General features: G+C 38.4%; 1 protein-coding gene across 5 annotated transcripts in view; it reads right to left on the reverse strand.

Annotated features, from left to right (window-relative positions):
* Positions 1 to 31: 31 nt before the first annotated feature.
* stom (stomatin) overlaps positions 32 to 14,739 on the reverse strand; it is an 84,590-nt gene continuing 69,882 nt past the window's right edge. Inside the window, exons 1-8 of one of the 5 annotated variants that reach the window (XM_077497628.1) lie at positions 14,642 to 14,706; positions 12,223 to 12,252; positions 11,162 to 11,271; positions 10,728 to 10,800; positions 7,105 to 7,187; positions 5,185 to 5,388; positions 2,337 to 2,471; positions 32 to 2,081 (exon numbers count right to left, since the gene is read on the reverse strand). In XM_077497628.1, coding sequence (XP_077353754.1) covers positions 1,893 to 2,081; positions 2,337 to 2,471; positions 5,185 to 5,388; positions 7,105 to 7,187; positions 10,728 to 10,800; positions 11,162 to 11,271; positions 12,223 to 12,252; positions 14,642 to 14,672 — 855 coding nt within the window. In that variant the 5' untranslated portion in view covers positions 14,673 to 14,706 and the 3' untranslated portion in view covers positions 32 to 1,892. Of the gene's footprint in view, positions 2,082 to 2,336; positions 2,472 to 5,184; positions 5,389 to 7,104; positions 7,188 to 10,727; positions 10,801 to 11,161; positions 11,272 to 12,222; positions 12,253 to 13,441; positions 13,644 to 14,641; positions 14,715 to 14,739 lie in introns of those variants that run through there. The other 4 variants (XM_077497627.1, XM_077497630.1, XM_077497629.1 and 1 more) reach the window with 4 other exon arrangements.

Here is a 14,739-nt window from a genome sequence, read left to right on the forward strand (position 1 = left end):
CGTCTGATATTTAAAAATATATCTCCAAATATTTGACTGACAAGATTTAATAATGTTCTCAATATAATGCATATGGAACAAAAATGGCCGTGCATTTCATTTCCAGCTCTGGGATCAGAACAGTCTTCAATTATGAATACTGGCAAACAAAACATACCTTTACACAAAAACAGCGAAAAGCAAAATCCGTGACAGTTTGTTTACACTTAACGAAAATGAACACGTTACAGCATTTAGTTTTCCATTAATAAGGTCAGGACGACAGCAGATTGTATTTTTGCTTCAGTAGAACTTCATTAGGACAAATGCTGTTTGTGTGGGAAAACATCAGATTTGACTCAACAACATGTAACAGTTGCAGTTTGACAATATAATGGTTACTATAGCAACATGTATATACTGTACAGTGCAACTTTTCAAAGCGAAATTTGAATACACTTGCGTAGAAAAGCACATGCGCGCACACCTGAATGTTTTAGTAAAGCTATTGAGTTAGTAATTCACTCCATATAGTAACAGCTACTCGTCACGTCACATTTAAAAGACAATACTTCAACTTTTAACAATACAAAAGCTCTTATGACCATTTGTCTAGGTTGTACACGCCCCCGAGAGGAATTGTCAGGCTAAATAACATTTGTCTTGAAAGCAACATTGATAAGTATAAACTCTAAAGCTACATTTGAAACTGCATAGAAAAGTGTCAAAATAAACCCATGGCAGTAAGTTAAGGCTTTTTTTGCTTTGAAGGGAGCATTCTAAGGGACCCGCACCCATCAACAAATACTCGATTACACACGTATGGCTTGACTAAATTGCAGGGAATCCACTCAAATGACTTCAAATACGATCATCTAGCTACTACGGTATTATGGGATTCACCTCTAGGCTGGACTGTAATCTGTAACTATAGTATTTACAACTATATATTTTTTGCGGCACTCTTCCAATTCTCCAGCTTTAAAAGTACCTCGTATACTTATATTCTAATAAATCATTGGGGTTAGCATGAACCAATATTTATACAGCTAAAACTTGAAAATTTAATGAATTGATAGAGCACAACCACCTTAAAATAATGTATTAAGCCCATCATGAAATTTTATCAAATAACATGCAAATCTAATTGAAAACAAAAAACAAAAACGGGAAAGTGAGTATAAATTAAGAGGAATCAATATTTTTTTTCCAAACCTAAACACAGAACAAAACAAAAATTAAAGGTGTCACTTTGTGGAACAATCCGGATTGTAAAACAAAATCATCTCAGTCTATCTGTATTTAAAAAAATAAAAAAATGTATAAACGCCAGACCGTGTGTCATTCATTTTGTGTTGATCAGGGGCAGACATTACAAGTTTTACTTCTTTCTGTCCCCTTTTCTTTTTCTTTTTAATTTTTTTTAAGAGTGAAAGAAAAAAAAAAAGAATTTGAAATCATCTAGTTATAGATTACCGATTAAGGATCCATAGCATGGCTCTAATATACACAATTAAAAGGTGACAGTTGTGGATTTAAGGCTGAGGGACTTCCAGCAGGTGGCACTGTGGTGTAAAATGCTTTACTTAATTTTCTTTATAAGCTACTTTTTTTTTTATGTTCAGAGTAGCTACTCAGTTGCAAAATTTGTTTAAAATAACTTGTTTGTAATTTTTAATAATTTGAGGAATTTTCCTTGATGTGTTAACGTTAGTATAAACATGCAATGACAAAAACAGTGCATGTAAAAACGCATTGTGAATTTCAACCTCGTAACTAAACTAAAATGGACACTGGCAGTGGTTGCAGCAAAACTGCAGCATCATCATTAAAAATATGCGAATGAGCGTTAAGGTCACTTGCATATGTCTGATGCAAAAGCGTGTTGCGTGGACGTTTCAAGGTGATGTGATTTAATGTTTGGAGAAGCCCTGCATCATCTCCAGAGGCAGAGGGAAGACGATGGTGGAGTTCTTCTCGGCGGCGATGGTGTTGAGGGTCTGCAGGTAGCGCAGCTGCAGGGCGGACGGCGACTCGGCGATCACCAGCGACGCCTCCTTCAGCGCCCTCGAGGCGTTCATCTCGCCCTCTGCGGCGATAACCTGGGAGGGCGCGCGGGGATTTATTATCCTCGAGATCTATTTGCTGAGAATAAAGTCAGAATCCTGCCAAACTTTTTTTTTTTTTTTTTTCCCCTCTCTTCACTGGCCCTAATCCTCTTCCGTATAGCTTGAATAAAACCATGACAAAAATGTCACAAAAATGACAATTTCACAAACATTAAGACCTGGTAAAAACTGAGTAAACTGTGAGATCATCATCAAGAGTCAGTGTCATGCTAGCAGTATGTAGCATACCTTGGCTCTGGCCTCCCGGGTGGCCTCAGCCTCAGCCGCCATCGCTCTCTGGAGCTGCAGGGGCAGCTTGACGTCTTTGATCTCCACCCGCTCCACCTTGATACCCCAGTCGTCAGTAGCGTCGTCAAGGGTGGACTGACGAGACACAGACATTAAAAGTTGGATTTTTAGTCCAGTATTGCCGGTAGCTGGAATATGTTTATGTCAGGCATTGTGTGAAGTCTCATGCATATACGTGTATGACCTCTATAAATGGCCAGAAACGGCTCCCGATTTTCTATGCAAATGGCATATCGCCATGGCAACAGCGTGCTACAAAATAAAGCCTTCATATAAACGTTTCATCTTTAAACATCTTTCAATGACACACCCAAAGTTTGAAGATAAATTATTTAGCCATTCTTTGCAGATAATAATGATACTACTACTACTACTAATAATAATAATAATAATAATACCACCACCTACAGAAATCTGATCATTTTTGACTACCAGGGGAGGAAAAAAAAAGAAGAAAAAAAAAAGAACCATTCGTATCTACAGCAGCTCTCAATTCTACTCTTGGCCACATGATGGCAGCAGAAGGCAGTTATTTAAAATAAATTTTCAGACAACGCAGACTTTTTTTTTTTATTTTTTATCAGTGGCAATGCCAGATGTTCAAATAATGCGCAATACATTGTGGAGCAACACTATCGGACAAACACGTGACACTAGCGTGATTACGAGAGCAATTTATGGCGGCCATAAATCAACCTTGTGATCAACCAACCGCCTCTGAAAACTAACATTAAATTATTCACAGGGTTAATGTATGAATAAATGATATCAATCAGATGCAAACGGACAGCTGTGCTCTACATGCCGTATCACATGCTGTCTTTTAGTGTATTCTCTCCACTGCAGTTTGTCCACTTTAAACTTGACACTTGCAACCGAATAACGGAGCTCGAGAGTGCGGTCGCAAGCAAGGGACCACTTGAATCCTCCATTGTTTTCTATAGGCTCGCTGTGGTTATCTGTTGCCGCAACAGCTGCTTGATGAACTCCTACTTTGCTCCTCTCTTCAGCTGAGAGACACAAGGCCCCCCCCGCATGTGATGACAATTACAAATATGGCCAGTGAGGTCATCTTGTCACGAATGACTATTTTCTAATATGGTGTTTGCAACAGTTGTCCAGCAACAAAATAGCACTGGGGTTCAAACCAGGTCGCTCACCCCTCCTGGGGGCTCTACATGAGAACAATTGGGGTGGAGGTGCCCACTTCACAGCAGTGATCTGTGATCATCCACCCATGGAGGTCTGCTTCCATTTCCTTACAAACATACTTTTCACACTTCAATCTTCTGCATTGACTTCAGCAAGTCAATTTCAATAAATCGGCTCAAACCATTTTGGTCAGGTTCTATTTACAACATTTGAAAAGCAAGTATGGTGACAAGTGAAGGCGGAGGGGAGCAGAATTTGTGTGTAATATATTAAGTCCACAAACTAAAAGTGCTCTGGGTCATTCCAATTCTAAGTCAAATAGCAGCTGACTACAGTGGGTATGCAAACAACATGCTAAAATTAGTGCCGGGGGGCGGACTTTCCATTAGGCGAAAACAGGCCTGGGGCCCTGAGATTTTTAGGAGCCTACAAATTCCTCATGAAAAAGAATCAAAGTTTTCTTCAAATTAAAGCAATTATATTTGTTTTTGTCTTAATTCGCACACATAAAACACATTAAAATGCTTCATCTATCATGATCGTTTCGATGCTCCCCCTTGGCTTCTCAAAGAATGGACTACTCCAGCTTCTGTGCATGTGCATACTTGATTCACTAAGTTGGCAGCAAAAGAGCGTGCTCGCACAGTTTTAAGTATGAAGCGGAGTTAACCAAGTGGAGCAAAAAAAAAAAAAAAGAAGGCAATTAACTCCCAAAAATGTAAAAGCGCCCAAAAACGTAAAAATATGTTCTATTTTATTTTTTTTAAGTGTCCAATATGTATAAATATATTTATACATTATTTATGGTTTTTAATGCTAGAGCATAGAGAAGGATTTGATGCAGCTTCTGACATGAAGCGGTGGCTTAATGCAATGGTAATTGTTACAAAAAACGTCCAGCAGGTGGCAATAGAGTATAAGAGCTCAGCCAGGGCCATGTTGCAACAAGCTCTTTTTGACAGTAATGTGAATATTGATGAAACTTAGCTATATTCTAATGCTAATCTCTGCAAAAAGTAAACAGACAGAAATATACTTTTTTCCTGATAAAAGAAAAAAAAACCTAATCTTTCTTTTGGTAGGTTCCCTGTTTTTTTGTTTTGTTTTGTTTTGTTTTTAATAGCAATAGAACACCACAATATTCTGTGGGCCTTGCAAAATCAGTCAAAATCCAGTAAAACAATCGGGAGCGAACGGGATTGCTTCTGTGAAAATGGCTGGGAGTGAATGAGTTGAAGCAGTTTCAAGCGATTACAAATGTACGTCATCGACAGCGAAAACAGCAAAAGATAGATGCTATTAGCACTATTGTCAGTGTCAGCTGAGCAGAATAGTGGATTAGAAGCAGACTTTTTTTTTTTTTTTTTAAACACAATAACATATAAAATTGTCTGAAAATGTAAATTATGGCAAACGTTCATTAATGTTCTTCACCAATAACAACAAAGCATTGACATGATTCACTTGTCAGGAAGGAAGTGCAGAATACAGATGTGAGGGGCCCCATGGCTGAGTTTGCCCCCCCCCCCCCCCCCCCCCCCCCCAAATGACTACGGTAGCTATGTCCTGACAGGCGCATTTATGTTGTCGTGGATAGCAAATACGCAAGCAATCTGTGAATGAAGACGACTCTTACCTGCATGCTGTGTGCAATTTCTTCACGGTCTGAAAGGATCTCAGCCAGGTTCTTGGTACCGAGAACATTCCTCAGTGTGGTCTGGGCCAACAGGCGTGTCGCAGCATCAGCGTTCGTGATGTTGGCCACGGCCAGCGTAGCATTCTGAACCCGGTAGTACACCACGCCATCCACACTCACAGTCACGGAGTCTTTTGTCAAAACCTGCAAGGGTTTGAGTGTGCCAAACAGGAAACCGGCAGGAAGATATTGTTGGAGTGTGAGGAGGATACAATGAGTGCTTTTTATTGTATCACACCAGGAAACGTCCTCCAGGATTATTATTATTTTTGACAGGATACACATCTTCTAGGATTTTTTCTACTATTCATTTGTAACATAGTTGTAAAAAGGTAAGAACCTTTTATTTTCTGATTAATTTATGATGTGAATCGGTACGAAAGTGTGAAACTGCCATTTTTGACTGGCAAATATGTTAATATATGGCAAATATTTGCACGTACGTTCGTACATACTTCCATATTTGTTTGTACATTTGAACGTTATCTAAAGACGTTGTAACATACTTGCCAAACTTTGAATATAAATGTAGGCTAAATGCTACAAACTTAGCATTGTTCTCATAATGCCACAGGAAATCGACTTGTGCAAGTAAAACATTTATTTCATTTTTAGCATTTGGCCTACATTATACCAAAACTTTTGAAAATTAACTCATTTGCTCCCAAAAACGTAGAAATACGTTCTATTCTAAATATTACCAGTGCCCCAACGACGTATTTATACGTTTTGTTTTGTTTTTATGCTAGAGCCTACAGAAGACTTTGATGCAGCATCCGAACTGAAGAGAATGGTTGAAGCAATGGTAGTTATTACAAAAACAGCCAGCAGGTGGCAGCGGAGTATAAGAGATCAACCAGGGCCCTGTTGCAACAAGCCGTTTTCCCCACAGTTAGAAACAGATTTGATGAAAATTAACTATATTCTAATGCTAATAGCTGCAAAACAGAAACAGATAGTAATACACTTTTTGTCCTGATGAAAGAAGAGACTCTAATCTTTCTTTTGGTAGGTTCCATGTTTTTATAGCAATAGAACACAATATTCTGTGGGCCTTGCAAAATCAGTCAAAATCCAGTAACACAGCCGGGACCGAAGGGGGTTGCTTCAGTAAAAATGGCTGGGAGTGAATGAGTTCAGTAAGTAAATAGTAAGTACATTCTGCAGTTTATGAGCACTGTTAGGCATTTTTTTTTTTTTTTTTTTTAACAATAATGCTCTGGGGTATTGACTGATCCCAGTGGCATTATGTGAAAAAATGCAGAAATTAGCTTAGCCTACAATTACGTTCGACCATATAAGGAAATATGTTTAAATATATTTGCATCGTACATGCATACATGTTGGAACATATTTAAAAATACGTTTGAATGTATTTACCAGGCAAAAAAAAGGTTAATCCACAGAGTGTAGATCGGAGCTGCAAAACCACTTATTTAATATTTTCCTCTTTTGAATATAAATAGATCAATAAATGTTCTTGATAAAATTTACATCGATGTGTGATAAAATATTTTATTTAAAAAACAAAAAACAAATGGTACGTGCAACCATCAATCAATACTAGTCGATGAAAAAGACTTTTTCATTTTGGGTTGAAATATTCAAGGAATTGGATGAGCACAGAATCAGTAAACCGCGTTAGCATATCCACTAATGATGCTTTTGATATTTACATCCTCAAAATGTGCCTGCAACGATGCACCATCCAGAAGGTAAACTGCACAAAATCATGCATTATCATTTTATAGTGTTTTATACTGTTGAGCTGAATGAGGAATTTTCCAAATGAATTTTGACAGCCTTTTGAGTCTCAGCGGATGTATTTGTTTTGCGTCAACACAACGGCGCGTGTCATACCTCTTGCGGCGGGATGTCGAAGGTGATGGTGCGCATGTCCACGTTAATAAAGCTGTCAGTGCACGGCAAGATGAAGAACAAACCTGTGGAATCACAAGAATGCAAATAGTCTTAGCAAAGACTACATCGGCGGTAAACACAATAATAAGCGAGCGCCTTCACAAATGTTTGAAGCCGGCGGGATGAATGAAATGTTGGCGCCGGGCCAAGTCAAGCAGGCTTTATAAGACTGCAGCTGTGCTGACAGTCGGGCAAAGCTGGGAATATTTGCAGCTTTCACAAGCCACGTTTCAAGTCGCACGCAACCGGCGGGGGCGCCGAACAATACTTGGCACGTGCCTGAGTGAAATGCTAGGTATGCAAACATTTTAGCATTCATGCATTTTCAATCAGGGAAGTGCATGTTTAGCTGGGGAAATCGGAACCAACGGTAAATACTAACCACGGCTTTCCTGAGGCCAAGTTGAGATTAAGCATAATGGCCTTGAGGTCATCTTAAGAGTCTGTGAGGTTGCGATATTAATTAAAATTGTAGTGATAAAATAACTTCAAGGGGAAGTTATCCCCCCCAAAAAAAAACATTTCTTGACAATAATATGTTCTATGTAGCCCCAACTAGTCTATATTCCTGTTAATATTGTGTCAGAGGAATATGAGTTAAGCAGCAGTTTTTAATCAATATTCTGTCAAGTGGAAATGACATCACAGTTGCTCAGGTCTCAGGTAACAACCAATCACAGCTCTGCTTCAGCAAACAGGCGAGCTGTGATTGGTCGTTGCCAGGGCCCTGAGCAACTGTGATGTCATCTTCAGTTGCTAGAAGTGGCAAAATGGCTGCCCCGAGATGGATAAAAACTGCTGGATTGTTCTGCATAAACTCGTATTCCACAAATGTTCACCAGAATGTAGCTGCTTGATTATGGACAAAAAAAATAATCACAATTATTTTGGCAATAATTGAAATCACAATTTATGCAAATGATTATTTATTTTTGGTACAAAACAAGAACGTGTTTAACCATTTAAAAATATAAAAAAATATAAAGATCAATTAAAAAAAATAGAAACGCGAATTAAAACAAACATAAAAACATAAAAAGCCAAATAAAAAATATTCAGTCAAATAAAATTCTTTGAAACATTAATTATGCAAGCTCCTTTTGGATAGAACAAAATTTATTAAATTTGTTATTTTATCATTTAAAAAAAGCTGCAAATGTATAAATTTAAACAACTCAAAAATTAGTATTAATAATCTTTTTTTTTTTACGATAAAGGTGATTTTATAATTGTGGAGTGAAATCATTGAAATTGTAATTGAATTTTAATTAATTGCACAGCCCTTTCAGATGTCATATTTAGTTTAGTGAGGTCAAGAAATATTTAACGTTGACTTCCCTTTTAAGCGTTTTTGTATCAGCAACACCAAATGTTTCAAATACAAACTTGCTACATTTATAGACAAACTAGCTGAACAAGCCCGCACAAATTCAACAAAACAAAACATGCATATTATGTTGTGCCACAGCCAGATTGCGTGACTGAGGTTAAGGGGACATTACACGGAACCAAGTGCTGAATTTAGTTGGGGCCTCCGCACCACAACACCCCCAGGAATGTGAGATTTGCTGGCAGAGAGCTATTATTACCCAACACCGTCACAAATGGCGTCCCCAGGCGCTTCAGGGAGTCCAATTTCACCAATTTTAAGAGGACACTCCCTGTTTTTTTTGTTTTTTGTTTTTTTATTAGCTGCAGTAAAATAACAAATCAAAGATGAGGAGACAGTGAGCTATGAGATGTATGCAAATTGTTTCTCATGGGAGCCTGGATTTTTCCTCTACAAATACCTCGTCTTACAAGAAAAGAATAGACAATCCCATCAGTGTTTTCAGATTTATGACTGCATCGATAAGTCAAACAGTAGGCAGACATATGGCAACACATAAAATGAGGCCCTGGTGAATGTCATTGCAGGATGCACTTTGAGGAGGGGCCATATTGTTTCCGTTTCTGATTTGTGCCAAGGATATCTACCAAGATTCCCGTTTTTTTGTTTACGCTGTACAATTGCATCCTTTACTATCTTGACAATTCCTGTCAGTGTGACTAATTTTTGTTCCGGCAACGCTACTCGAAACGTGCATGCTTTTGGAATAGGTGCTCCCCTCTATCTTTAGATTTACGGAGCTTTCTGTCCCCCCCTTTTTTCGGGTTTACAATGTCACCGCCCATGTCTGTGAGTAACCCGGCAACCGTTGCTACACAAGCCTATTTGTGTCAGAAATTAAATCAACTTGACTTGCGCCGCAGATTGAACGGATCAGGCTGGGTTCTGCCTCCAATCCGCAGCCATCTTTTTAAACCGTGAAGATGTTTTTATCGGGACCAGCCGTTCATTCGTCCCACAGGACATCTCGAGCTCCCTGCAGCACATCAAGCCGTAAAACAACTGCAAAGTCATTCTGTTGCAACTAATTGCTAACTGCAATTCCCTCACACATTTATAGTATCCTGGGTGAGGATAAATAGCTAGACATGACAAAAATTAACACACCTTCAATCATTAGTTCACTCTACTGTTACAGATTAGCTCTGAATACTGCAGAATATGCCACAGTCTTAAACTTGGTGGGCCTTAAGTCTCAGCTTGACTAAAATCCTTACCGGACTTTTTTCTTTTTTTTTTTTCTTTTTTTTTTAAGCCACCCTGAAAGAAAGGCAAGCAACGTTGAGCAGAGCTGGTATTATGCAAAGTCAAAGTGACATACCGCTTAGGCTATGCGGCGATTTCATTATGGCTCTTCTGTACATCAAATCACTTTGGAAGTTGCACTGGAAACAGTCCAATACTTCAAAACTGATGAGTCTTTGGCTGAGAAAAGTAAGAGCTCACTTATTGCAAATGATCTACACATTTTGTTCTGAAGACTAAATCAGTGCTTCTCATTTTTTTTTGAGGAGGAAAATATTTTGCGCCCCAACCAACCACCCAAACACTTCTACGCCGCGACTAAGTAATATCATTTGTCTATAAAATTGCTGTAAACAATGAGATCACCACTGCCACCTACTGCAGTGGATGTGAAATTACACTTTATTCTAGTACGACAAAAAATAAAAAATAAAAAATAAAAAATCCCTGGGGTCTCACCACATTCGCAAATTAGCCTCAGCAGAAGCTGGAATTTTCCTGCACTCTTTCATATTCTACATACACTGCGTTTTGGACCTACATGCAAACTTATTCAAGTGCATAATAATAAATATACTGTACTGTATGCCAGAGGTGCTAAATCCAGGTCCAGAAAGTAGAGACCCTGCCACAGTTTGGCTTTATCCCCTGATTCTAGCTAGTTAGCTAGCGCCCTAGCAGGTAAACAAGCACTATGGGAGATAGCTAGCTAGCTAGCACATGGGGCTGAAGCCAAACTGTGGCAGGGATTTACTTTCAGGACCTGGATTTGCCATCCAGGTATAGGGATTGAGCCATGCCGCCAACAGTGAAAATCAAGTAACTGACAATTCTTGGCACAAATATGCCACAAGATGGTGCCAAAGCACTAAAGCAATAGTCCGTGTCTAACAAGTATTGTATACATCACACTTTAGTATTTTCCAACCTGGGCCTTTGGCTCCTCCTCGCAGTAGGCGTCCAAGGCGGAAAATAATGGCTCTCTCATACTCCTTCACAATCTGTGAGCAGACGCAGAACACGTAATCAGCTTGTATAGCTGCCTTTTGCAGCTCTGAATTGATATCATGTAAATGGATAGTCAACAGTGAGGATGAACAGTTATTAATCCAAATTAGATTTACTGACCAAGTATGTAAAATGAAAAGAAAAAAAAAAGGAATAAAAATGGAAAATAACGACCAACAGAGGGAGACAAAACGGGAAGCCTGGCGGTTCATTTGTTAGTGTCCCGAGTTTCTTCAATGGAAAAAAGGAGACATGAAGAAGGAGGAATGACAAAATTAACAGAAAACAGTGCATTAAAACATCAATGACAACACATAAAACCAGCACAGTGCATGCAGTAAAAACAAACTTGACCTTGATGCACATCCAAATGGAGAGAGGCAGTGTGACGATCATGAGAATAAGCGACAACACCACCAACATCCAGCCACAGAAGCCAATGTCATGGTTTTCACTCTCCAAGGCTAGAAGAGAAAAATTTGACACGCAGCCGTTATTTTCATGTCGATACACGGGGTCCTCGGTTTACGATGGTCCTGCAATACAACAATTTCAGGTTAGGACGCAGAGAGTAAGAATACAGGTATGTCGCCGCACGGCATACAAAACCACACTCCATTACCGCCGTACATAAAGCTTTTTATTTGGTGTTTTATATTCATGATCTAGAAGTGTTTTGGATACAAATAGTTACTGTACTGATGACATTTTGAAGTTAAACTAGTGTCACAACACAAGACTACAAGCCTCACACACCGAATATAAATGGAATGAGAAGAGCTGCTTCCATTGGCTGCAAAGCTAGTTGATTGTGTTCACACCCACAACGGCACAATTCCACCGGGCTTTGTACCAGACGCAATCGGAACAAAAACAGAGCCTTCTGTGTTAAGACTGATTCTTGGGATACAGAGAAACGGTAATTTGCAGTTTCCTAAAATCATTGCCGTATCGTTACAGTATCTCCACATGATTAGCATGGCTGGAAAGTACGTCAGGCTTGTCATATGATTTATTTGTGTACGATTTAAGAATTTTTATAAGTATCAAGAAGTACTGTACAGATATACAATATTGGCAAGGATATTATAAAAAATACGACATTTTGAGGTTATGAACAGCATGCAATGTACTTGTTCATGCAGATATTTACTAACTACGACTTGAATAGTGCGTCAGCGTAGGTTAGTGCTTAACTATGAAGCCATAGAAATTGTCAATAAATTATTATTATTATTTTTAAGAGGACTCTTGTGTCATGCAATTGAGCCACTATCATTGATTTGCCATCATCTTCTACTACATGTTCCCAATCATGGATCACTCGCTTAGCATTAATAGCCAAAGCAATTTTCACTTCCACTTCAAAACTTGATGACATGCATTGATTCAAAGGGTGTGATCGGATGCAATACCTTCTGCATCATGTAACGCGGTGCTTGGACCTACAGACAAAGTTAAAGGTCAAAAACACCATTTTGATCCAAGTTGCACAATAAGAATATACTGTACAGTAAACCCTAGCGAAAAAAAAAAAACAGTAAATAAGTTCCGCCTACATTCACATTTTAAACTGCACTTGTACCACACACTATGACGGCATACCTGATTTAGTATCATTTGAAACTCAAAACATATGACTACACATGTTTTCATTTTGGTAAAAATGCACCGGAAGTGCATTCACGTGGGAAAAAAAACCCCTCTGGAACCTTAAAAAACAACAAAACACAAAGACGCTAGTCTGCATCATTTCAACATACTTTGACATCATATTTTCCGATTAGCCATGGCTTACGATAGGTTCTGTTAAGATATGGTGCTCCCAAATTGCTAGAATGTGTTCCTACTGTATCGCATGCATGCTTGTTGCATAACGGAGTTGTTTTGACTCTTTGTTGTTTGTACTAAATCTCCTTCTTTCACAGTGTCAGACAAGACAGGTTGTGTGTAGTTATTCTTTATGATTTTCAGTTTGTTGACCCAGGAAAATAATCGGACGCGATATCATATTGCTGCTGCCTACTGCCACTCGGCCAACAGGTTCCACAGCAAACAAAAACAACGGAAATGTGAACGCTGGGGTTCACTGTACTGTATCTAAAAGGAAGACAACCTATCCTAGATGATCTTGGCATCATGCATACGTCCAAATGTGATCAGTAATGACGACTTGCTCAACTGGTGCGAAATTTAAAAAAACGGCAACAAAACGTTAAGGCATTGAGCGTAAAGTTTGTGTGGACTCACTCCCTCACTCACAAAAAGCTATTTTCAATTAACATAAACTCACGAAGATCGCGTCATAGCAGTTTGTACTTGAATTCAAAGGGTGGTTAATCACATGGAATTGTTAGAGTACATTACGTCTGCGCAGTTAACTTGCACCGAGGATCTCACGACGCCGTTAGCTTGCAGCTCGCCTTTATTAGCTTGGCTTTTGCTAGCTTTGGGAACCCTCGATACGAAATTAGCACGTGATTGTTATTATTATGTCAGGTTGTGTGATATCGTGCAAATAAAAGATATGTAGCTTTTCTGCGTTCGAAATCGTTGCGACGCTCCAGCTGCGCTAACACAGCGAAGCAAAAATAATATTAATATTTGTTGTGTCGTCTATGCGTGTTTAATTACCTGCTTGACGTTCTCGCCTTTTTTGAGACTTTAATGCCAAATCTTCGTTCTCCATTGCGAATTTTACAAATCTTTACAGTAACAGGAGAGAAGAGAATTTTACACAACACGGGCGGTGGTTTTATCCGTAGTGGTGCTGCTTGGTTTTTCCCTACACGCGGACTAGAAGGTGCACTGACGCACGAGTTACCGTCTGCGCAAAAGCTAAATCTATGCCAGCTGGGAAAATATATCAAGCTAATGAGTAGTTTGGAAACACACTGGAATTCTGACCAAATTCAAAATCTAGACTCTCGACAAGAATTCTGTTTTAATAGGGTTAAAGAAATCTCCCAATGAATTGAACATAATGTAGTAAAAATGCCTAAATTAACAATTATTTAACGACTAACGGCTTCCGTTTATGGGTTAAAAAAAAAATGCTATGGCACAATTCTGATCTATTTATAATTCATTTGGTTTTTGGTAGCGACATCCAAAACGCGCAGCCTGAAAGTCAAAAATTAGGATACATATTGCTCCGTACTCTTTTGGTCTCCTGCTTGCATAGTTTCAGTTTGACTTCCATCCAGGGGCGTCAGTAGATTTTATGGACAAGGGGGCAGGAGATGCACAGGACTTAAGCACAAAATTTCACAAGCAGCTAACAGACTTACAATACTGTTAAAAACTTTAAAATGTCAACATTAGAATTGTAGTTCTTGGTCAGTTTTGTAATATACAAACACATAAGTATGTTTATAGCATTAATCACACACATAAGAAAAGAAAACATATGTACACATTGTTACAGTGTATGCAAAACAAAGTTGTGGTGTTATTCAATGAAAAAATAAAAATAATAATAATTAATATTAATAAAAAATTAAAAAGAAAATATTTCCCTAATCGTGACTCATTTTATAGAGGCTAGGCTTGCTCCCAAATACCTTTGAAGTCACACAAATTACATTTGGGTGTATATGTGCCTAAATTAGAGCTGTCAAACGATTACATTTTTTAATCAGATTAATCACATTTTAGAGTTTTGATTAATCACCTAAATAAAAAGGATTTTTAACTTTGACAGTATTAGCCTAAATGATGTTTAAAATAAATAATAAATGTACTATTAAAGTTCTCAACACATTTCAGATTTATTGACAAGCTATATAATTGATATAGTTCATGGGACTTTGTGCTGTTAGGCAGAAAACTTACTTTCTTCCCAATCTTTATATCCATCCTCCATGTTGTTTTTCTCTCTTTACTGCTTTGAATCATCCTGTGTGCTAAGGCAAGCAATAGTGAAAGGGACT

The sequence above is a fragment of the Festucalex cinctus genome, chromosome 15 (genome assembly GCF_051991245.1).
Source record: "Festucalex cinctus isolate MCC-2025b chromosome 15, RoL_Fcin_1.0, whole genome shotgun sequence".
Taxonomy (NCBI): Eukaryota; Metazoa; Chordata; class Actinopteri; order Syngnathiformes; family Syngnathidae; genus Festucalex; species Festucalex cinctus.